At 42.5% G+C, this 25,721-nt stretch overlaps 1 protein-coding gene across 1 annotated transcript in view; it reads left to right on the plus strand.

Moving 5' to 3' along the window:
- Positions 1-25,721, plus strand: part of ANKFY1 (ankyrin repeat and FYVE domain containing 1) — a 423,330-nt gene that overhangs the window by 256,566 nt on the left and 141,043 nt on the right. Inside the window, exon 20 of the mRNA XM_053707500.1 lies at positions 15,059-15,206. Within this exon, the coding sequence (XP_053563475.1) occupies positions 15,059-15,206 (148 nt within the window). The remainder of the gene's footprint in view (positions 1-15,058; positions 15,207-25,721) is intronic.

Genomic DNA, 25,721 nt, shown 5'->3' on the forward strand with positions numbered 1-25,721 from the left:
GAAATAAACTTATTTTTTTGGGTTGTGGATTAATTTTTTTCAGCGGAATATGGCTGTTTTTATTTTTATTCCCTCCCTCTCTAGTGACTCTTGAGTGGAAGATCCACATCTTGGGTATTGATATCCCATATGTCACTTGCTCATGGACTCTTGCCAATTACATGAAAGAAATCATAATTTATGTAAGAACTTACCTGATAAATTAATGTCTTTCATATTGGCAAGAGTCCATGAGGCCCACCCTTTTTATGGTGGTTATGATTTTTTGTATAAAGCACAATTATTTCCAAATTTCCTTTGTTGATGCTTTCTACTCCTTTCTTTATCACCCCACTGCTTGGCTATTCGTTAAACTGAATTGTGGGTGTGGTGAGGAGTGTATTTATAGGCATTTTGAGGTTTGGGAAACTTTGCCCCTCCTAGTAGGATTGTATATCCCATATGTCACTAGCTCATGGACTCTTGCCAATATGAAAGAAATGAATTTATCAGGTAAGTTCTTACATAAATTATGTTTTTCTTTCCTATGAAATGGAGGGTCCACAACGTCATTCCAATTACTAGTGGGAACCAATACCCAAGCTAGAGGACACAGAATGAACAGAGTGGGAGAAAAAGGCAGGAGGACCTAAACAAGGCAGAAGATAGCCTAAAATCTTTAGTAGCTTGTAAATTAAATTTTAGAGCCTGCACAACATCCAAGTTATGCAAGAGTTCCTTTTGCGAAATAGGATTAGGACAAAATGAAGGAACAACAATTTCCTGATTAATGTTTCGATCCGAAACCACCTTAGGGAGAAAACCCAATTTGGTACGAAGAACCACCTTATCAGCATGAAAAATAAGGTAGGGAGAATCACACTGTAAAGCTGAAAGCTCAGATACGAGCGGAAAAAATGGCGACAAGAAACAAAACTTTCCAGGATAACAAACAAAGTCTCAAACGGAGCCTGCTGCAAAACTTTAAGAACTAAATTAAGGCTCCACGGGGCAGCAACAGGTTTAAACACAGGTCTGATTCTAACCAGGGCCTGTACAATGGATTGAATATCTGGTAGATCTGCCAGACGTTTATGTAAAAGGATAGATAACGCAGAAATCTGACCCTTTAGAATACTGACCGATTAAACCCTTATCCAGGCCATCTTAAAGAAAAGACAAAATCCGTAAAATCCTCACCCGTCTCCAGGAAAATACATTAACACAAATAAAGATATTTACGCTATATCTTATGGTAAATCTTGCCAATAACTGGTTTTCGAGCCTGAATCATAGTTTCTATGACCGCTTCAGAAAAACCACGTTTGGACAGAACTACGCATTTAATCTCCAAGCAGTTAACTTCAGAGAATCTAGGTTTGGATGGAGGAAAGGACCCTGAATTAGAAGGTCTTTCCTCATAAATATCCTCCAAGGAGGTAGAGATGACATCCGTACCAGATCTGCGAACCAGATCCTGCAAGGCCATGCAGGAGCTATTAGAAACACTGATGCTCTCTCCTGTTTGATACGAGTGATGACTTGTGAAAGGAGAGCAAACGGAGCAAACAGATAAGCCAGATAAAACCTCCAAGGAACCACAAGAGCATCTATCAGAACGGCCTGAGGATCACTTGACCTTGAACTGTACCTTGGAATCTTTGCGTTTTGTCGGGACGCCATCAGATCCAACTCTGGAACCCCCCATTAGAGGGTTATCTGAGAGAACACTTCCGGATAGAGAGCCCACTCCCCGGGATAAAAGGTCTGTCTGCTCAGAAAATCCGCTTCCCAGTTGTCCACTGCTGGGATGTGGATGGCAGATAGGAGAAAATTGTGGGCTTCTGCCCACTAAAGAATGCGAGCCACCTCCTTCATGGCTAAGCAACTCTGAGTCCCTCCCTGGTGGTTGATGTAAGCCACTGAGGTGATGTTGTCCGATTGGAATCTTATAAACCGGACCAACAAGTGTTGTTGCCATGCTGGTAGATCATTGAAGATAGCTCTCAACTCCAAGATGTTTATGGGGAGAGAGGACTCTTCCCGAGACCACAGGCTCTGAGCCTTTAGAGGGCTCCAAACAGCTCCTCAGCCTGACAGGCTGTCGTCAGTAGTCACAATTTCCCAAGAAGGTCTCAGAAAGCAAATGCCCCGAGACAGATGATCCTGTAACAGCCACCACGAGAGAGAGTCTCTTGTTAGAGGGTCCAGATTTATCCTCTGAGATAAATCCGAATGATCTCCGTTCCATTGACGGAGCATACAAAGCTGCAGGGGTCGAAGATGGAACTATGTCCATGGATGCCACCATCAGGCCAATCACCTCCATGCATTGGGCCACAGATGGACGAAAGGCAGACTGGAGAGAAAGGCAGGAAGCAAGAATCTTGTCTTTTCTGATCTTCGTCAGAAAAATCTTCATGGACAGGGAATCTATTATAGTCCCTAGAAAACACACCTTGGTAGATAGAACAAGAGAACTTTTTTCCAAATACACCTTCCACCCATAGGAATGAAGAAAAGACAACAACATCTCTGTATGAGATTGGGCTAACTGAAAAGATGACACCTGAACCAAAATGTCGTCTAGATAGGGCGCCACAGCAATTCCCTGGGATCTGATCATAGCCAATAGCGCCCCCAGAATCTTTGTGAATATTCTGGGAGCCGTGGCTAGACCAAATGGAAGAGCAACAAATTAGAAGTGCTTGTCCAGAAATAAAAACCTCAGATACTGATGGTGTTCCCTGTGAATGGGAACATGAAGGTATGCATCCTTTAGGTCTATGGTTGTCATAAACTGACCTTCCTGTACCAAAGGAAGAATGGAATGAATAGTTTCCATCTTGAAGGACGGAACCCTGAGGAATTTGTTGAGACACTTGAGGGCTAGAATTTGGCGAAAAGTTCCCTCCTTTTTGTGAACCACAAATAGATTTGAATAGAATCCTAGACCCTGTGCTGCTAGAGGGACAGGAACAATAACTCCCAGAGAAAATAGGTCTTTTACACAGTTTAAGAAGGCCGCCTCCTTTATTTGGTTTGAGGACAGTCTTGACAGGAGAAATCTGCCTCTTGGAGGGCAAGACTTGAATCCTATCCTGTAACCCTGGGATATTATGTCCACCGTCCAAGGGTCTGGGCCATCTCGTATCCAGGCTTGACGAAAAAGAGAGAGCCTGCCCCCCACCAGATCCACTCTGGAATCGGGGGCGGACCCTACATGCTGATTTAGAGTCAGCAGAAAGCTTCTTGTTTTGTTTTCCATAGTTCCAGGGCTGATTGGATTCACAAGAAGATCTGGCTTGATCCGGGTTTGGAAGAGGAGGACTTTGGTCCCTTAAAGTTACGAAAGGAACGGAAATTAGAGGTCTGACTACCTCTAGGTCTGTTTTTCTTGTCCTTAGGTTCCCTTTCCACCTGTAATTTCCACCTTAGATCCCTTTCCACCTGTAATCTCTGAAATGATCTCTGCTAGACTAGGTCCAAACAAAGTCTTTCCCTTGTTGGGTAAAGCCAAAAGCTTGGCCTTAGAAGAAACATTGGCAGACCAAGATTTTAACCACAGAGCCCTGCAGGCTAGTACTGTAAAACTAGACATCTTAGCTCCAAGACGAATTATCTGCATGCTGGCATCACAGATAAAAGTATTGTCCAATTCGAGAATTTTGATCCTATCCTGGATCTCCTCTACTGTAGTTTCCTGTGTAATGAGATCAGATAATGCATCACACCAAAAAGATGCAGCTCCCGCAACCGTAGCAATACTCGTTGCTGGTTGCCACTGTATTCCTTGATGAACATACATCTTTTTTAAGTAAGCCTCTAGCTTCTTGTTCATTGGGTCCTTAAAAGAGCAACTATCCTCTATAGGAATGGTAGTTCTCTTAGCAAGAGTTGAAATAGCTCCTTCAACCTTAGGTACAGTGCGCCACGAGTCACGAATAGAGTCAGCAACAGTAAACATCTTTTTGAAAACAGGGGAAAAAGGAACCCCTGGCTTCTCCCATTCCTGAGCTATAATTTCAGACATCTTCCTTGGAACAGGAAAAACTTCCTCAGAAGATTGAGAATCATAAACTCTATCCAGTTTAGAAGACTTAGTAGGGTTGGGAGCAACCGAAGGTTCAGAGTCGTCTAAAGTAGCTAGGACCTCCTTCAATAGTAACCGGAGGTGTTCAAGCTTAAATCTATAATTTTACTACTTCAGATTCTGAAGATTGTTCTGCTAAAGTGTCAGAGTCTGAGATCTCACCTTCAGAAGCTACTGAATAATTATCATCAGACAACTGATCAATCTAATGCAGATCTAGAGTCAGGAACCTTAGTATCAGGCAAACGTTTAGATTTTCTTTTGTGCTTACCCAAGGAAAGGAAAGCTGATAAAGCCGCTGTAACAGCAGAGGAAACCTGAGTGGCAAAATCCCCAGGTAAATAAACACCCCAGGGGGTTGAGAGGACACAGAAGGCACAGTATGAGAAACAACTAAGGCTTGGGACGTTTGAGGAGAAAGCTGAGGCATGTCATGCACAGCATAATCCTGAGAGACAGTTGGCTCTGAATGGAGTCATTTATCCTTAAAGGGATAGGAAAGTCAAAATTAAACTTGCATGAATCAGATAGAGCATGTCATTTTAAGACACTTTTAAATTCACTTATATTTTTAAATGTGCTTCGTTCTCTTGTTAAAAAATTAATACGCACATATACACTAGTGGGAGCTGCTGCTAATTGATGCCTACACACATTTGTCTCTTGTGATTGGCTAAATAGATATTTTCAGCTTCCTGTCAGTAGTGCAATGGTGTCCCTTCAGCAATGGATAACAAGAGAATGAAGAAAATGTGATAATATAATTAAATTGGAAAGTTGTTTAAAATTGTATGTTCTATCGCAATCATAAAAGAACATTTTGGGGTTTACTATCCCTCTAAATTTTAAGGTTTTAGCTAAACAAGAGGATGCTATGGAGTAAAAAGGTCCCACTAGTAAAAAATAAAAATATTTACCAGATTTATTATTCAGTGTGTATATTACCAAATGATTTATTCATGGTGTATAAAATGAAAATAAACATCAAAGACATTATAGAACAAAAACCTCAGATTGCCTGAGGCTCCTACCAGCCAGAAAGACCCCCCACTAGTATGAGGAAAAACGAAACTTCTTGTAGAGATTTCCTCTCCTCTGAGACGATCCGTATAGAAGAAGGCTTAAAAGCAGGCATAAGAAATAACTTCTAACTGTAGATCCTTTGCTCTGAAGCACAAGATCGCAATCGTCTACAACTGCTCCGCTCCGGGAAACCGGGACCGATATTAACTGCGCAGATATTTTCATCAGATTAAAAAATGTGCGAAAATGCCGGCAGTTTAAAAAACATCTTTCCATATTAATCACCAAAAACTTTCCCTTGTATATCAGGCAAACGTCTAGAACATATAAAAGCCCTCAAATTAGGCTATTAAATAAAATAAACTTCCCATCAAAAATAATGAGAGAAAAGGTTAAGAAATAAAGGATATCCTTATTTTTAACCTCCTACATCCTTTAGCCAAGGTGTCCTGCTCATACCGAATAAGTACCATAAATAACCTCTTGAGTGCTGCTGTCCTCCTGTACCTAGAAGGCAAAAGCACTTACCTTAGATCCAATTGCATGATAGATGCTGATCCTTACGTGTGGCAGGCGCTTCACTCCTTGTCATAGACCTGTAGGAAAAGAAAGAACAGCGTTACCAACTCTGGCTTTCTACAAAGGGGTAGCAAAGTGTTAAAAGTAAAGCAAAGGCTTCCTCGTTGCCCTTTACCTGCTAAAAGCCACCACTACTCTTACTCAAGAGATTGACATGGACACAGCTAGACCCCAGTCCTTGCTTGCAGGGAAAAGTACCCATAAAAGGATTGAAATCTTCAGACACCAACTTCGCACATCCTCCATTGACAGAGGCAAAGAGAATTACTGGGGCTTATGGGTAAGACAAGGCAGTTAACTTAACAGCTTTGCTGGGGTGCTCTTTGCCTCCTCCTGCTGGCCAGGAGTTGAATAGCCCACTAGTAATTGGAATGACGTTGTGGACTCTCCATGTCATAGAAAAGAAAAGAGAATGTAGGCATCTAAATTTGCACTAACTTATAGAACCATTATAGTAATAAAATGAAATGCTTTTCTGGTGCTATTTTCTCTATAGTCTTTATAATATATCTACACTCACTATTAATCAAATGTAGGCAGCTTCTTAGCAAAATGAGCATCAGGCGCAGTGGTGCTTCCTACCTACCTTAATTTGTTTAATATGTGACTGTATATATCTTAATATAAAGTCTGTTTATTTTTTGTTTGTTGTTTTGTTTTTTAGTATCAGAAGCACGGACCCAAACTATTTTAATAATTATTCAGCTTATCAACTTCATCATGGAGAGTGGCCAGGCTGTTCATACTCCTTTTGGCAATGGTTTATTTTGATTCTGTGATTTCTAAATAAGGGGTCAACAGTAGCTTGATTAATCTGATACTAAGCCCATATGCCGATGTAGAGTTGTAAAGGGTTTGGAATAATTGAGTTTATGGCAATAAATATGGGATTTAGCAGTACCTTACTTGCATATTTTTAATGTGTGTATTTTAACTTTTTGGAATTATTATTAAAAAGGTTTTATGTATGATGAGAGCTGCATGACCTTACATGCAGTATGTAAAATAATGCTCAACATTAAGTGAGTGCTGATTTAGATGTTTGTTTATGTAATGGCCTTCATTTATCAAGATGCAAAAGTTGCTTTAGAGCCTTTGGGGGCAGGCTGACTCCTGCAAGCCTGCTTTCTGCAAGTTAGTAAGTGGGGGTCTTCTGACTGCAGTTTCTCAAACTCTTAAATTGCTTGTTCAGGGTGATTGGCAGTCCCTGCTCTTGCACAATTAGCTAGTGCTGCACAAGAAAATGCTTGTGCAAAGTTAAAAGCAGACATACAGAGTCCACTGCCCTCTCTCTCAACAATCTCGGGCAGACAGTTTCCGAAGTAGGGAACCCTGTCCGTTTGTAATTTGATAAATGTATTCTACAGGCACCCCAACCATATGGATTTCATTTATTTGTACGAAGTTTTGTTGATTGATTATTACTAGACCACAAATACAACTTTTGATTTTTAGATTAAATTATTCATATAAACATGATTTGTGAAGGAAAAAAATAAGAATGCACGTTGTCCTTAAAGGGACATGAAACCCCTACATTTTCTTTCATGATTTGGATAGGACATACAATTTTAAACAACTTTTCGATTTATTTCTATTATCAAATTTCCATCATTATCTTATTATCCTTTGCAGAAGGAACAGCATTGCACTACTGGCAGCTATCTGGACATATCTAGTTAGCCAATCACAAGAGACAAATGTGTGCAGGCACCAATCTGCAACTAGCTCCCACTAGTGTAGGATATGTACGTATTTGTTTCCATCTTAATGGGAGGAGAGTCCACGGCTTCATTCATTACTTAAGAACCTGGCCACCAGGAGGAGGCAACGACACCCCAGCCAAAGGCTTAAATACCTCCCCCACTCCCCTCATCCCCCAGTCATGCTTTGCTTTTAGTCACCGTTGGTTGACAGAGAAGTGTCGGAAGATTTGGAGTAGTTTCTTATGGAGGGTAGTACTCTTCAGAATGGGACTGGAGTTTTAAGTAGTGCTGTCAGCCTCTCAGTGAGAGCATGGGTGAACGTTAGAGTCTGGAGATGCAGGGAGAGTCTTTCTGCAAAACCATCCCGACTCAGATTAGCATATCCTTAATATGAGAGTTATATCAGAGTTACGAGTTACGCTGCCTGCTTTCTGCACTCAAGTTCATGTCAGGAGCGATGCTACTACCCTGTCACACTTGAAAGGCTGTGTTCCTATTCCACGGCATTGATTCTGGTATGATCGTTTCATTTATACACATATGATAACGCAAGAAGACAGGGTCACAGTGTGTCTCCTTTTCTCTGTATAGAATCAAGGGTTAATATCCCTAGAAAGGGGGTTATATGAACAGGGGGGGATTTATGCATAATATTCTTTATTGTGTTTGATGATGCGACGTGTGAGATGAAGCTCTAGCAATGTGCGAACAATCAGGTTTTTCGAGATATCGGTGTGGCCTCTTTTTGTTGCGTTTTTCTCTATAGTGCAGGGGCGGTCCTGCATGGCACTCCATGTATGATTTACATTCCGTGGGCTCATTACACAGACCTGCCCCTGCATCAGTGTACAGCATGGTGACTTGCAATATCCCATATACCGGAGAAATGCTGTGCAAGTGGGTGATGAGGTTACACATGCTGTACACTGATGCAGGGGCAGGTCTGTGTAATGAGCCCACAGAATGTAAATCATACCCTAAGACATGCTGTAGGTGATACGCCGCTGAGGCATACAGCACACATTGCCGGTCTGCGGTCTCCAAGAATTATACGATGCGCTGCAGTAGAAGATGTGTGCAATGTAAAGATTTGTTGTGCGCTAGCCTTTTCCTGCTCTCAGTCCTCTTCTCACACTACCGCCGCACCAACGCTTTGCGCTATTGAATTATTAATGCAGGGGTAGGTCTGTCACTTATGAGCCCATGGAATGTAAATCATATCCTAAGACGTGCTGTAGGTGATACACCGCTGAGGCATACAGCACACATTGTCGGTCTCCAAGAATATGCAAAGTGCTGCAGTAGGAGATGTGTGCAATGATCTTCAGCATCTCAGTCTCAGAGTAACCTAGGAATTGTACAATGGCCTGCAGGACTTAGACAGGGACAGGTCTGTGCAAAAGAGGCCATGGAAACGGTGAGACTAGGTAGTTAGCCGTATACGTATGTAGATTGCTCCACTGTACTTCAGTAACATGGGATCTGCATTCAACTAGTTGATAATGGTGAATCCCATGAAGTAGCAAAAAACTTAATAATAGAGGTAAAATTGTTATCATCAGGGAATTTATGGGGAAAATGTCACAAGAGGAGATTGTTCTTAGAGTAAAGGGACAGCAAACACTGGGATTTGTTTGATTAAGTGGAACTTGAAATAATGTTTAATTAAGTGGAACTTGAAATAAACAAGCCCAAAACAAATGTCTTTGTTTCCACAAATAACAAATATTAATAAAGCTCAACCTGCAAAACACATATCATGTCTCCAGGGATTTCAGCTTTCACTGTAAATTGTGGATTTGCTTATGGCCTATGATTGGAGGGTGGGCGTTCTAGTCTCAAGCCCAGCTCTGTTTCTTAATATCCTATATATGTCTCAGTTCAGTAATTAGTGCATTTACTATTGGTATACTGATCTGTAGTATCAGTGTATACTGGCCCTTTAAGCAGATTTTTGTTTGTACTATGGCACTTACTGGGAGGAAATCGCTAAATTAATTTACTCCCGAGTCCTTCCATGTCCCTAGCCAAAGCCGCCCTGGGGCCACAAATCACAGTAATTTTTATCTGATAATCCAGTATTTCTCCAGTCCATCACCCCAGCAGTACAGTAAAGCAAGTGCCCAGGCAGACTGACACTGTGAGAACATACAGCAGACACTAAAAAAAATTCTCATCCCAGAAAATGAAAAAAAGTTCTGCCTCTGGGCTGCTTGCGGTAGTGAAAGCCAGAGGTATTGCAGTGGCACCTTATCTGAACGATATCCTGGTCCAGGCTTTGTCATGTAGTCTAGCAGAGGACCATTTGAGGACTCTTCTTCTTCAATCCCATAGATGGAAAAAAAATGAGGGAGAGAGTTCTCTGGTTCCCAGCAACAGAGTGGAATTTCTGGGTACGATCATAGATTCCATATCCATGAAGATATTCCTTACAGATCAGAGACGTTGCAAGATTGCGTAGAGCTGTCTTGCCCTTCAGATCTCCTTAAGGCCACCTGTGGCCTGGTTTATGGAGGTGATTGGGCTCATGGTATCCAGCATAGATGTCATTCCATACGCCAGGTTCCATCTCAGACCTCTTCAGTTGTGCATGTTGAGACAATGGAACGGCGATCACTCAGATCTATCCCAACAGATCTCCCTGGACAACCAAACAAGGGAATCCCTCTCTTGGTGGACCTGCTCGGGCCAACTGTCCCAGGGGACATCCTTCTTGAGACCATTCTGGGAGATTGTGACCACGGATGCAAGTCTGTCAGGATGGGGAGCTGTTTGGGGTGCCCAGGAAGGCACAGGGCTGGTGGACTTGAGAGGAGTCACCTCTCCCGATCAATATTCTGGAACTTCGACCGATCTTCAACGCTCTGAAGGCTTGGCCTCTTCTGGTTTTGACCCAGTTTATCAGATTCGAATCGGACAACATTACCTCGGTTGCTTACATCAACCATCAGGGGGGAACGAGAAGCTCCCTAGCTATGAGGGAAGTTTCTCGGATTCTGTAATGGGCGGAGACCCACAACTGTTAGTTATCAGAGATCAACATTCCGGCTGTGGACAGCTGGGAAGCGGATTTTCTCAGCAGACAATCGTTTCATCTGGGGGAATGGTCTCTCCATTGGAGGTGTTTGCGGAGATGTGCAACAGATGGGGGACACCGGAGATAGATCTCATGGCGTCCAGACTCCACTTCAAGCTACCCAGATACGGGTGGCGGTCCAGAGATCCCCAGGCAGAACTGATAGATGCCTTAGCACTGCCTTGGGAGTTCAATCTAGTCTACATATTTCCACTGTTGCCACTTCTACCTTGAGTAGGAGCAAGCTTTGGCTATTCTGATTGCTCCGTCGTGGCCACGGAGGATGTGGTTTGCGGCTCTGGTGGGGATGTCATAGTCTCCTCCATGGAGGTTACCTTGTCGCAGGGATCTGCTGGTTCAGAGTCCCTTTCTACATAAAAAACAGAATTTATGCTTACCTGATAAATTTCTTTCTCTTGTGATGTATCGAGTCCACGGATTCATCCATACTTGTGGGTATTCTCCTTCCCTACAGGAAGTGGCAAAGAGAGCACCCACAGCAGAGCTGTCTATATAGCTCCTCCCTTAGCTCCGCCCCCCAGTCATTCGACCGAAGGCTAGGAAGAAAAAGGAGAAACTATAGGGGGCAGAGGTGACTGAAGTTTTTCAAATAAAAATATACTACCTGTCTTAAACAGACAGGGCGGGCCGTGGACTCGATACATCACAAGAGAAAGAAATTTATCAGGTAAGCATAAATTCTGTTTTTTATGTAGAAAGGGACTCTGAACCAGCAGATCCCTGCGACAAGGTAACCTCCATGGAGGAGACTATGACATCCCCACCAGAGCCGCAAACCACATCCTCCGTGGCCACGACGGAGCAATCAGAATAGCCAAAGCTAGGTAAGCATAAATTCTGTTTTCTCTTGTAAGATGTATTGAGTCCACGGATTCATCCATACTTGTGGGATACCAATGCTTTAGGACACGGATGAAGGGAGGGACAAGACAGGTACCTTAAACGGAAGGCACCACTGCTTGTAGAACCTTTCTCCCAAAAATAGCCTCCGAAGAAGCAAAAGTATCGAATTTGTAATATTTGGAAAAAGTATGAAGTGAAGACCAAGTCGCCGCCTTACAAATCTGTTCAACAGAAGCCTCATTTTTAAAAGCCCACGTGGAAGTCACTGCTCTAGTAGAATGAGCAGTAATTCTTTCAGGAGGCTGCTGGCCAGCAGTCTCATAAGCCAAACGGATGATGCTTTTCAACCAAAAGGAAAGAGAGGTAGCCGTAGCCTTTTGACCTCTCCGTTTACCGGAATAAACCACAAACAATGAAGATGTTTGACGGAAATCTTTGGTTGCTTACAAGTAGAATTTTAAAGCACGAACCACATCAAGATTGTGCAACAGACGTTCCTTCTTTGAAGAAGGATTAGGACACAGTGAAGGAACAATAATTTCCTGATTGATATTCCTATTAGAAACCACCTTAGGAAGGTTTGGTACGTAAAACCACTTTATCTGCATGGAAAACAAGATAAGGTGAGTCACACTGTAAAGCAGATAACTCAGAAACTCTTCGAACCGAAAAGATAGCTACTAAAAACAGAACTTTCCAAGATAGAAGCTTAATATCTATGGAATGCATAGGTTCAAACGGAACCCCTTGAAGAACTTTAAGAACTAAGTTTAAGCTCCATGGTGGAGCAACAGGTTTGAATACAGGCTTGATTCTGACTAAAGCCTGACTAAACAATATTTTTACAGTAGCATCATAAAGCCTTAGTAACTTTGCACAGCTATGCAAATAAACAATTAACCCCTTAATGTAAAAACCGGATTGACAAAACGTCAAAAACCGGTAAAAAACGTTCAGCACCTTGCCACGGCTCTGCTGTGGCGCCTACCTGCCCTTTATGAACTATTTGTGGGGGAAAAAAAACCTTCTTTACAGCCCTCAAACACAGCAGGACCCTCTGGAGAAGCAGTTGGATGTCTCTGAGGAAAAGAAACTGCGCAACTGAGGCGCGAAAATAGGCCCCTCCCACCTCACTCAATGTCATGGGGCCTAAAAGAAACACAACAGAGTGTTTCCTAAACTAGCCATGTGGGTTAATAACCCATAAACAAGCCACAAAGACACCTTAAAGTCCCTCAAAAAACGTTATTGCAATAATAATAAAAACGTTTTTTCTTATCAGTGTCACCAGTAACTAATGAGCCCTTTGTGCAAGCTGGGATTCTTACTAAGTCTCTGAATACAGCTTACCCTTTCCTCATGGGGATATTGTCAGCCTTTTCTAGAATTAACACAGTCTGTCTAGAAAAAATTTGACTGAACATACCTCAAAGCAGATTAGCCTGCAAACTGTTCCCCCAACTGAAGTTTTCCTGTACTCCTGTACAGTCCTTGTGAGAACAGCAGTGGATTTTAGTTACAAAGTGCTAAAATCATCATCCTCCTTGCAGAAATCTAAATCTTTTTTCTGCCAGAGAGTAAATAGTACACACCGGTACCATTTAAAATAACAAACTTTTGTTTGAGAAATAAAAAACTAACATTTTTTTCACCACACTCACTTTACCCTTCCTAGCAGTTAAGCCGGCAAAGAGATTGACTGGGGGGGCGGAGCTAAGGGAGGAGCTATATAGACAGCTCTGCTGTGGGTGCTCTCTTTGCCACTTCCTGTAGGGAAGGAGAATATCCCACAAGTATGGATGAATCCGTGGACTCAATACATCTTACAAGAGAAATCTAGATTCTCTGAGGCTGACTGCGTGGAGATTGAACGCTTAGTCCTAGCCAAGAGAGGATTTTCTGAGAGAGTGATTGATACTCTCATTCAAGACAGGCAGCCGGTCACTCGTCGCATCTATCATAAGGTGTGAAGGACCTACTTGTCCTGGTGTGAGTAACGTGAATATCCCTGGCATAAGTTTAGGGTATCCAGGATCCTGTCCTTCCTCCAGGATGGGTTGGAGAAGGGGCTTGCCGCCAGTTCCTTAAAAGGACAGATTTCGGCTTTATCGGTACTGTTACACAAGAAGCTTGCAGAGCTTTCTGATATTGAGTCCTTCGTTCAGGCTCTGTCTAGGATCAGGCCTGTCTTTAGAAATTCCGCTCCCACTTGGAGATTAAACATGGTATTTAAGATTTTGCAGAAGGCTCCATTTGAGCCTATGCATTCGCTTGATATTAAAGGGACACTAAACCGAATTTTTTTCTTTAATGATTCAGATAGAACATGCAACTTAATAATTTACTCCTATTATCAGTTTTTCTTCGTTCTCTTGCTATCTTTATTTAAAAAGCTGTAATGTAAAGCTTAAGTGCCGGCCCATTTTTGGTTGAGAACCTGGGTTATGCTTGCTTATTGGTTTGCTAACTGTATCCACCAATAGGCACGCGCTATCCATGAGTTGGCGGCCTTGCAATGTGAGCCTCCTTATCTGTTTTTTCACGGCGATAAGGTTGTTCTTCGCACTGGGTTGGGATCTCTTCACATGGTTGTGTCAAACCGTAACATCAACTAGGAGATAGTGGTTCCTTCCTTGTGTCCTAACCCTTCTTCATTGGAAAGGTTGCTTCATAATTTGGATGTGGTTCGAGCCTTGAAGTTCTATCTTCAGGCCACGAAAGAAGTCAGGCAGACTTCATCTTTATTTGTTGTGTATTTGGGGAAGCGCAGGGGGCAAAAGGCCTCTTCCACTTCCCTATCCTTTTGGTTGAGGAGCTTGATTTGCTTGGTCTTTGAGACAGCGGGGCATAAGCCTCCTCAGAGTATTACGGCTCACTCAACTAGAGCTGTGGCCTCTTCATAACCCGTTAAGAATGAGGCCTCTATAGAGCAGATTTGTAAGGTGGCTATGATGTTTTTGCTTCGGCAGAAGCAGTTTTTGGGAGAAAGGTTTTGCAGGCTGTGGTGCCCTCAGATTAGGGTCTTCCTTCTTTTGCCCTCCCGTTTTTTTTCTTTTAGTGTCCTCTAGAGTTTGGGTATTTGTTTCCCACAAGTAATGAATGAAGTCGTGGACTCTCCTCCCATTAAGATGGAAAACATAAATTATGCTTACCTGATAATTTAATTTCCATCTGTGGGAGGAGAGTTAACGGCTCCCGCCCATTTCTCCGGTGGGCGGACCTACATTTATTTATTTTCTTCTGGCACCATTTATACCCTGATATTTCTCCTGCTGTTCCTTGTTCCCTCGGCAGAATGACTGGGGGATAAGGGGAGTGGGGGAGGTATTTAAGCCTTTGGCTGGGGTGTCTTTGCCTCCTCCTGGTGGCCAGGTTCTTAATTCCCACAAGTAATGAATAAAGTCGTGGACTCTCCTCCCACAGATGGAAATGAAATTATCAGGTAAGCATAATTTGTTTTTCAACAAGGGATACCAAGAGAATGAATTACATTTGATAAAAGAAGTGAATTTAAAACTATCTTAAAATGACACGCTCTATCTGAATCATGCATGTTTAATTTTGACTTTCCTATCCTTTAAGTGTGTTGTGATTTATTTATTTTTAACAAAATTTGTAACTAGATTAATGTCAACACTTGGCAGAATATTACTTATTTAGTGTCTGTTTATGTCTGTCCTGGCTTCTATCATAATGGAAATTTAAATAATGGTTAATATCTTTGTTATGCTCTGTAAGCTTCTTGCAGGTGCCAAGGTGAATGAATTGACCAAGCATCGCCAGACTGCATTGCACCTAGTAGCACAGCAAGACTTACCTGTTATCTGCTCTGTGCTATTGGAGAATGGGGTGGACTTTGCTGCTACTGATGAGAATGGAAATAATGGTAGCCATTAATCTTTTTTTTATGACTAAAAAGTGTCTAAATATTATGATGTGTGATGTAGGAGATGTACATGTTTAATTTTTGCAGCATTAAACTAACAGCAATGGCATAATTTCAGCTTAATTACATCAACATTTCTTCTGATTTAATAATTACATTCATTTCATTTTTTCAGTTATCCATGCAATGGTGTGCATTAATTAAATTTAGTATTTCTCTTGTTAAGTGTATCCAGTCCACGGATCATCCATTACTTGTGGGATATTCTCCTTCCCAACAGGAAGTTGCAAGAGGATCACCCACAGCAGAGCTGCTATATAGCTCCTCCCCTCACTGCAATATCCAGTCATTCTCTTGCAACTCTCAACAAAGATGGACGTAGTAAGAGGAGAGTGGTGTATTATAGTTAGTTTTTTAACTTCAATCAAAAGTTTATTTTTAAATGGTACCGGAGTGTACTGTTTATCTCAGGCAGTATTTAGAAGAAGAATCTGCCTGCATTTTCTATGATCTTAGCAGAAGTAACTAAGATCCATGGCTGTTCTCACATATTCTGAGGAGTGAGGTAACTTCAGAGAGGGAATGGCGTGCAGGTTTTCCTGCAATAAGGTATGTGCAGTTAATATATTTCTAGGGATGGAATTTGCTAGAAAAATGCTGCTGATACCGGATTAATGTAAGTTAAGCCTTAAATGCAGTGATAGCGACTGGTATCAGGCTTATTAATAGAGATACATACTCTTATAAAAGTGTAATATAAAACGTTTGCTGGCATGTTAATCGTTTTTATATATGTTTGGTGACAAAACTTATTGGGGCCTAGTTTTTTTCCACATCGCTGGCTTGATTGTTGCCTAGAAACAGTTTCCTGAAGCTTTCCACTGTTGCAATATGAGTGGGAAGGGCCTATTTTAGTGCTTTTCTGTGCAGATAAAAATACTGACAGAGACATTCAGCTTCCCTCTGCATGATACAGGACATCTCTGAAGGGCTCAAAAGGCTTCAAAGTCGTGTTTGAGGAGGGTAACAATCACAGTAGACTGTGGCAGTTGTTGTGACTGTGTTTAAAAAACGTTTTTGTCATTTATTATTCTGTTTTTGTTATTAAGGGGTTAATCATCCATTTGCAAGTGGGTGCAATGCTCTGCTGACTTGTTACATACTCTGTAAAAATTTTGTTAGTGTAACTGCCTTTTTTCACTGTTATTTCAAATTTTTTCAAAATTTGTTTCTCTTAAAGGCACAGTAACGTTTTTTATATTGCTTGTTAACTTGCTTTAAAGTGTTTTCCAAGCTTGCTAGTCTCATTGCTAGTCTGTACAAACATGTCTGAAACAGAGGATACTTGTTCATTATGTTTAAAAGCCATGGTGGAGCCCCATAGGAGAATGTGTACTAAATGTATTGATTTCACCTTAAACAGTAAAGATCAGTCTTTATCTATAAAAGAATTGTCACCAGAGGGGTCTGTCGAGGGGGAAGTTATGCCGACTAACTCTCCCCACGTGTCGGACCCTTCGCCTCCCGCTCAAGGGACACACGCTAATATGGCGCCAAGTACATCAGGGACGCCCATAGCGATTACTTTGCAGGACATGGCTGCAATCATGAATAATACCCTGTCAGAGGTATTATCCAGATTGCCTGAATTGAGAGGCAAGCGCAATAGCTCTGGGGTTAGACGAGATACAGAGCGCGTAGATGCTGTAAGAGCCATGTCTGATACTGCGTCACAATATGCAGAACCTGAGGACGGAGAGCTTCAGTCGGGGAGACCTGATTCAGAGATTTCTAATTTTAAATTTAAGCTTGAGAACCTCTGTGTATTGCTTGGGGAGGTATTAGCTGCTCTGAATGACTGTGACACAATTGCAGTGCCAGAGAAATTGTGTAGGCTGGATAAATACTATGCAGTGCCGGTGAGTACTGATGTTTTTCCAATACCTAAAAGGCTTACAGAAATTATTAGTAAGGAGTGGGATAGGCCCGGTGTGCCCTTTTCCCCACCTCCTATATTTAGAAAAATGTTTCCAATAGATGCCACTACACGGGACTTATGGCAGACTGTCCCTAAGGTGGAGGGAGCAGTTTCTACTTTAGCAAAGCGTACCACTATCCCGGTTGAGGACAGTTGTGCTTTTTCAGATCCAATGGATAAAAAATTAGAGGGTTACCTTAAGAAAATGTTTATTCAACAAGGTTTTATTTTACAGCCCCTTGCATGCATTGCACCTGTCACTGCTGCGACGGCATTCTGGTTTGAGGCCCTGGAAGAGGCCATCCATACAGCTCCATTGACTGAAATTGTTGACAAGCTTAGAACTCTTAAGCTAGCTAACTCATTTGTTTCTGATGCCATTGTTCATTTGACTAAACTAACGGCTAAGAATTCCGGATTCGCCATCCAGGCGCGTAGGGTGCTATGGCTCAAATCCTGGACAGCTGATGTGACTTCAAAGTCTAAATTACTCAACATTCCTTTCAAGGGGCAGACCTTATTCGGGCCTGGTTTGAAAGAAATTATTGCTGACATTACTGGAGGTAAGGGTCATACCCTTCCTCAGGACAGGGCCAAATCAAAGGCCAAACAGTCTAATTTTCGTTGTGCCTTTCGAAATTTCAAGGCAGGTGCAGCATCAACTTCCTCTGCTTCAAAACAAGAGGGAACTTTTGCTCAATCCAAGCAGGCCTGGAAACCTAACCAGGCCTGGATCAAGGGCAAGCAGGCCAGAAAGCCTGCTGCTGCCTCTAAGACAGCATGAAGGAGCGGCCCCTATCCGACAACGGATCTAGTAGGGGGCAGACTCTCTCTCTTCGCCCAGGCGTGGGCAAGAGATGTTCAGGATCCCTGGACGTTGGAGATCATATCTCAGGGATATCTTCTGGACTTCAAAGCTTCTCCTCCACAAGGGAGATTTCACCTTTCAAGATTATCTGCAAACCAGATAAAGAAAGAGGCATTCCTAAGCTGCGTACAAGATCTCCTTGTAATGGGAGTGATCCATCCATTTCCGCGGACGGAACAAGGACAGGGGTTTTATTCAAATCTGTTTGTGGTTCCCAAAAAAAGAGGGAACCTTCAGACCAATTTTGGATTTAAAGATCCTAAACAAATTCCTCAGAGTTCCGTCATTCAAGATGGAAACTATTCGAACTATTTTACCCATGATCCAAGAGGGTCAGTACATGACCACAGTGGACTTAAAGGATGCCTACCTTCACATTCCAATTCACAAGAATCATCATCAGTTCCTGAGGTTTGCCTTTCTAGACAGGCATTACCAATTTGTAGCTCTTCCATTCGGGTTGGCTACAGCCCCAAGAATTTTTACAAAGGTTCTGGGCTCACTTCTGGCGGTCCTAAGACCGCGAGGCATAGCGGTGGCTCCTTACCTGGACGATATCCTGATACAGGCGTCAAGCTTTCAAATTGCCAAATCTCATACAGAGATAGTTCTGGCATTCCTGAGGTCACATGGGTGGAAAGTGAACGAAGAAAAGAGTTCTCTATCTCCTCTCACGAGGGTTTCCTTCCTAGGGACTCTAATAGATTCTGTAGAAATGAAAATTTACCTGACGGAGTCCAGGTTATCAAATCTTCTAAATGCTTGCCGTGTTCTTCACTCCATTCCGTGCCTCACGGTGGCTCAGTGCATGGAAGTAATCGGCTTAATGGTAGCGGCGATGGACATAGTGCCATTCGCGCGCCTGCATCTCAGACTGCTGCAATTATGCATGCTCAGTCAGTGGAATGGGGATTACACAGATTTGTCCCCTCTACTAAATCTGGATCAGGAAACCAGAGATTCTCTTCTCTGGTGGTTATCTCGGGCCCATCTGTCCAAGGGTATGACCTTTCGCAGACCAGATTGGACAATTGTAACAACAGATGCCAGCCTTCTAGGTTGGGGTGCAGTCTGGAACTCCCTGGAGGCTCAGGGTTCATGGACTCAGGAGGAGAAACTCCTCCCAGTAAATATTCTGGAGTTAAGAGCAATATTCAATGCTCTTCTGGCTTGGCCTCAGCTAGCAACACTGAGGTTCATCAGATTTCAGACGGACAACATCACGACTGTGGCTTACATCAACCATCAAGGGGGAACCAGGAGTTGTCAGAAGTCTCCAAGATAATTCGCTGGGCAGAGACTCACTCTTGCCACCTGTCAGCGATCCATATCCCAGGTGTAGAGAACTGGGAGGCGGATTTTCTAAGTCGTCAGACTTTTCATCCGGGGGAATGGGAACTCCATCCGGAGGTGTTTGCTCAATTGGTTCTCTGTTGGGGCAAACCAGAATTGGATCTCATGGCGACTCGCCAGAACGCCAAGCTTCCTTGTTACGGATCCAGTTCCAGGGACCCAGAAGCAGCACTGATAGATGCTGTAGCAGCGCCTTGGTTCTTCAACCTGGCTTATGTGTTTCCACCGTTTCCTCTGCTCCCTCGTCTGATTGCCAAAATCAAACAGGAAAGAGCATCGGTGATATTGATTGATATTGATAGCGCCTGCGTAGCCACGCAGGACCTGGTATGCAGACCTAGTGGACATGTCATCCTTTCCACCATGGACTCTGCCTCTGAGACAAGACCTTCTAATACAAGGTCCTTTCAATCATCCGAATCTACTTTCTCTGAGACTGACTGCATGGAGATTGAACGCTTGATCCTATCAAAGCGTGGCTTCTCCGAGTCAGTAATTGATACCTTAATACAGGCACGAAAGCCTGTCACCAGGAAAATTTACCATAAGATATGGCGTAAATATCTTCATTGGTGTGAATCCAAGAATTACTCATGGAGTAGGGTTAGGATTCCTAGGATATTGTCCTTCCTCCAAGAGGGTTTGGACAAAGGATTATCAGCTAGTTCTTTAAAGGGACAGATTTCTGCTCTGTCTATTCTTTTATACAAGCGTCTGGCAGAAGTTCCAGACGTTCAGGCATTTTGTCATGCTTTAGTTAGAATTAAGCCTGTGTTTAAACCTGTTGCTCCTCCATGGAGCTTAAACTTGGTTCTTAAAGTTCTTCAAGGGGTTCCGTTTGAACCCCTTCATTCTATTGATATCAAACGTCTTTCATGGAAAGTTATTTTTTTGATGGCTATTTCCTCGGCTCGAAGAGTCTCGGAGTTATCTGCCTTACATTGTGATTCTCCTTATCTGATCTTTCATTCAGATAAAGTTGTTCTGTGTACAAAACCTGGGTTTTTACCTAAGGTGGTTTCTAACAAGAATATCAATCAAGAGATTGTTGTTCCATCATTATGTCCTAATCCTTCTTCAAAGAAGGAACGTCTTTTGCATAATCTAGACGTAGTCCGTGCCTTGAAGTTTTACTTACAGGCTACTAAAGATTTTCGCCAAACATCTAACCTGTTTGTTGTTTACTCTGGACAGAGGAGAGGTCAGAAGGCCTCGGCAACCTCTCTTTCTTTTTGGTTTCAGAGTATAATCCGTTTAGCCTATGAGACTGCTGGACAGCAGCCTCCTGAAAGGATTACAGCTCATTCTACTAGAGCTGTGGCTTCCACCTGGGCCTTTAAAAATGAGGCCTCTGTTGAACAGATTTGCAAGGCTGCAACTTGGTCTTCCCTTTTGCTTCTTCGGAGGCTGTTTTTGGGAGAAAGGTTCTACAGGCAGTGGTTCCTTCCGTTTAAGTTCCTGCCTTGTCCCTCCCATCATCCGTGTACTTTAGCTTTGGTATTGGTATCCCACAAGTAATGGATTATCCGTGGACTGGATACACTTGACAAGAGAAAACATAATTTATGCTTACCTGATAAATTTATTTCTCTTGTAGTGTATCCAGTCCACGGCCCGCCCTGTCCTTTTCAGGCAGGTCTAAATTTTAATTAAACTACAGTCACCACTGCACCCTATGGTTTCTCCTTTCTCGGCTTGTTTCGGTCGAATGACAGCTCTGCTGTGGGCGATCCTCTTGCAACTTCCTGTTGGGAAGGAGAATATCCCACAAGTAATGGATGATCCGTGGACTGGATACACTACAAGAGAAATAAATTTATCAGGTAAGCATAAATTATGTTTTTACATTTAGTTATTTCTGTTGGTGCCCATGTAAACCAATTTTATTTAAAGCTTTTGTACTAAGTTGTTTTAAATAGTTTGTCTTAATTGCATTTTCTTTGGCAACAAATTTTAGCACTGATAATGGATAATTGAATGCTGCTGTATAAAAAAGCAATTTTTAGAATGTGTATATTATTATTATATTGTTATATATTTTTTTTTTTTTAAGATATTGCTTATGGTTAATAGAAACCACATGAGCAAACCTCAGGGGATTTAATTAGAAAAATGACCTTGTAAATAGGATTTCTTCTGTTAAGTGTGATCAGTCCACGGGTCATCATTACTTCTGGGATATTAACTGCTCCCCTACAGGAAGTGCAAGAGGATTCACCCAGCAGAGCTGCTATATAGCTCCTCCCCTCTACGTCACCTCCAGTCATTCTCTTGCACCCAACGACTAGATAGGATGTGTGAGAGGACTATGGTGATATATTTAGTTTTTATATCTTCAATCAAAAGTTTGTTATTTTATAATAGCACCGGAGTGTGTTATTCCTTCTCTGGTAGAATTTGAAGAAGAATCTACCTGAGTTTTTTCTATGATTTTAGCCGGAGTAGTTAAGATCATATTGCTGTTTCTCGGCCATCTGAGGAGAGGTAAACTTCAGATCAGGGGACAGCAGGCAGATTAATCTGCAAAGAGGTATGTAGCAGTTTATTATTTTCTGACATGGAATTGATGAGAAAATCCTGCCATACCCTTATAATGTAAACTCAGCCTTGAATGCAGTAGATGTAGCTGATATCAGGCTGTCATGTATGTATATTTTACACTTCAGTTTTCTGGGAAATGGTACTTCTCTGGCTTTTAAACTGTATACATAGACTTAACCTAATTTGCAGGGACTTGCAATAGGTTTTAAATGACAATTAATTATTGAGGTAAAACGTTTTTTTGCTGGCATGTAAAAACGTTTTTTTCTCTGAGGTACTGGGTGAAAAAATGTTTTGGGCACTATTTTTCCACTTGGCAATAGTTTTGATTTAAATTAGAGCAGTTCACTGATCCCTCTCACTGTTATGTGTGTGGGGGAGGGGCCATTTTGGTGCTTTCACTATGCATCAGAAAAACTCAGTCAGAGGTTCATTTTCTTCCTGCATGATCCGGTTCATCTCTACAGAGTTCAGGGATCTCCAAAGCCTTTTTTGAGGGAAGTAATCATTCACAGCAGAGCTGTGCTGATGGTATTGACTGTGATAAAAAAAAAAAAAAAAAAAAAAGTTTATTTGTGTATTTTTTTCTGCTGCCCGGGTTAGTTATCATTTGCTGAGGGGAACAATCCTTTGCTAAAACTGTATATTCTGACAAAGATTGATGCTATAACTTAATTATTTTATCTGTTATAATATTTTCTGTGCTTCTTAAAGGCACAGTTCGTTTTCATATTATTTGTAAATTACTTTGAAAAGTATTTCCAAGTTGCTGTTTATTTGCTAGTGTGTTAAACATGTCTGATTCAGAGGAATATCTCTGTGCTATATGTGTTAATGCCAAAGTGGAGCCCAATAGAAATTTATGTACTAAATGTATTGATGCTATTTTAAAAAACAGTCAATCTGTACAAATTGAACATATTTCACCTAACAACGAGGGGAGAGTTATGCCGACTAACTCGCCTCACGTGTCAGTACCTGCATCTCCCGCTCAGGAGGTGCGTGATATTGTAGCGCCGAGTACATCTGGGCGGCCATTACAAATCACATTACAAGATATGGCTACTGTTATGACTGAAGTTTTGGCTAAACTACCAGAACTAAGAGGTAAACGTGATCACTCTGGGGTGAGAACAGAGTGCGCTGATAATGCAAGGGCCATGTCTGATACTGCGTCACAGTTTGCAGAACGTGAAGACGGAGAGCTTCATTCTGTGGGTGACGGTTCTGATCCAAATAAACTGGACTCAGACATTTCAAATTTTAAATTTAAGCTTGAGAACCTCCGTGTGTTACTAGGGGAGGTATTAGCGGCTCTGAATGATTGTAACACAGTTGCAATCCCAGAGAAAATGTGTAGGTTGGATAAATATTTTGCGGTACCGACGAGTACTGACGTTTTTCCTATACCTAAGAGACTTACTGACATTGTTACTAAGGAGTGGGATAGACCCGGTGTGCCTTTCTCACCCCCTCCTATATTCAGAAAGATGTTTCCAATAGACGCCGCCACACGGGACTTATGGCAAATGGTCCCTAAGGTGGAGGGAGCAGTTTCTACTTTAGCTAAGCGTACCACTATCCCAGTGGAGGATAGCTGTGCTTTTTCAGATCCAATGGATAAAAAATTAGAGGGTTACCTTAAGAAAATGTTTGTTCAACAAGGGTTTATATTGCAACCTCTTGCATGTATTGCGCCTGTCACGGCTGCAGCAGCATTTTGGTTTGAGTCTCTGGAAGAGACACTTCAATCATCCACACTAGATGACATCACACACAAACTTAAATTCCTTAAGTTAGCTAATTCATTTATTTCAGATGCCGTAGTACATTTAACTAAACTTGCGGCTAAAAATTCAGGATTCGCCATTCAGGCACGCAGAGCTCTGTGGCTGAAATCCTGGTCAGCTGATGTTACGTCTAAATCTAAATTGCTTAATATTCCTTTCAAAGGGCAGACCTTATTCGGGCCCGGCTTGAAAGAGATTATTGCTGACATTACAGGAGGTAAAGGTCATGCCCTGCCTCAGGACAAGGCCAAAGCCAAGGCTAGACAGTCCAATTTTCGTTCCTTTCGTAATTTCAAAGCAGGAGCAGCATCAACTTCCTCTGCACCAAAACAGGAAGGAGCTGTTGCTCGCTACAGACAAGGCTGGAAACCTAACCAGTCCTGGAACAGGGGCAAACAGGCCAGAAAACCTGCTGCTGCCCCTAAGACAGCATGAATTGAGGGCCCCCGATCCGGGACCGGATCTAGTGGGGGGCAGACTTTCCCTCTTCGCCCAGGCTTGGGCAAGAGATGTTCAGGATCCCTGGGCGTTAGAGATCATATCTCAGGGATACCTTCTGGACTTCAAATCCTCTCCCCCAAGAGGGAGATTTCATCTGTCAAGGTTGTCAACAAACCTAACAAAGAAGGAAGCGTTTCTACGCTGCGTACAAGATCTTTTATTAATGGGAGTGATCCATCCAGTTCCGCGGTCGGAACAAGGACAAGGGTTTTACTCAAATCTGTTTGTAGTTCCCAAGAAAGAGGGAACCTTCAGGCCAATCTTGGATTTAAAGATCCTAAACAAATTCCTAAGAGTTCCATCGTTCAAGATGGAAACTATTCGAACAATTTTGCCCATGATCCAAGAGGGTCAGTACATGACCACAGTGGATTTAAAGGATGCTTACCTTCACATACCGATTCACAGAAGTCATTACCGGTATCTAAGGTTTGCCTTTTTAGACAGGCATTACCAGTTTGTAGCTCTTCCATTCGGACTGGCTACGGCTCCAAGAATCTTCACAAAGGTTCTGGGCACTCTTCTGGCGGTACTAAGACCGCGAGGAATTTCAGTAGCTCCGTACTTAGACGACATACTGATACAAGCTTCAAGCTTTCAAACTGCCAAATCTCATACAGAGATAGTACTGGCATTTCTAAGGTCGCATGGATGGAAAGTGAACGAAGAGAAAAGTTCTCTCTTTCCACTCACAAGAGTTCCCTTCCTGGGGACTCTGATAGATTCTGTAGAAATGAAGATTTACCTGACAGAGGACAGGTTAACAAAACTTCAAAATGCATGCCGTGTCCTTCATTCCATTCAACACCCGTCAGTAGCTCAATGCATGGAGGTAATCGGACTAATGGTAGCAGCAATGGACATAGTTCCTTTTGCACGCCTACATCTCAGACCACTGCAACTGTGCATGCTAAGTCAGTGGAATGGGGATTACTCAGATTTGTCCCCCACTCTAAATCTGAATCAAGAGACCAGAAATTCTCTTCTATGGTGGCTTTATCGGCCACATCTGTCCAGGGGAATGCCATTCAGCAGGCCAGACTGGTCAATTGTAACAACAGACGCCAGCCTACTAGGTTGGGGCGCTGTCTGGAATTCTCTGAAGGCTCAGGGACTATGGAATCAGGAGGAGAGTCTCCTTCCAATAAACATTCTGGAATTGAGAGCAGTCCTCAATGCTCTTCTGGCTTGGCCCCAGTTAACAACTCGGGGGTTCATCAGGTTCCAGTCGGACAACATCACGACTGTAGCTTATATCAACCATCAGGGAGGGACAAGAAGCTCCCTAGCAATGATGGAAGTATCGAAGATAATTCGCTGGGCAGAGTCTCACTCTTGCCACCTGTCTGCAATCCACATCCCGGGAGTGGAGAACTGGGAGGCGGATTTCTTAAGTCGTCAGACTTTTCATCCGGGGGAGTGGGAACTTCATCCAGAGGTCTTTGCCCAAATACTTCGACGTTGGGGCAAACCAGAGATAGATC

This window comes from Bombina bombina, chromosome 3, assembly GCF_027579735.1.
Source record: "Bombina bombina isolate aBomBom1 chromosome 3, aBomBom1.pri, whole genome shotgun sequence".
NCBI lineage: Eukaryota > Metazoa > Chordata > Amphibia > Anura > Bombinatoridae > Bombina > Bombina bombina.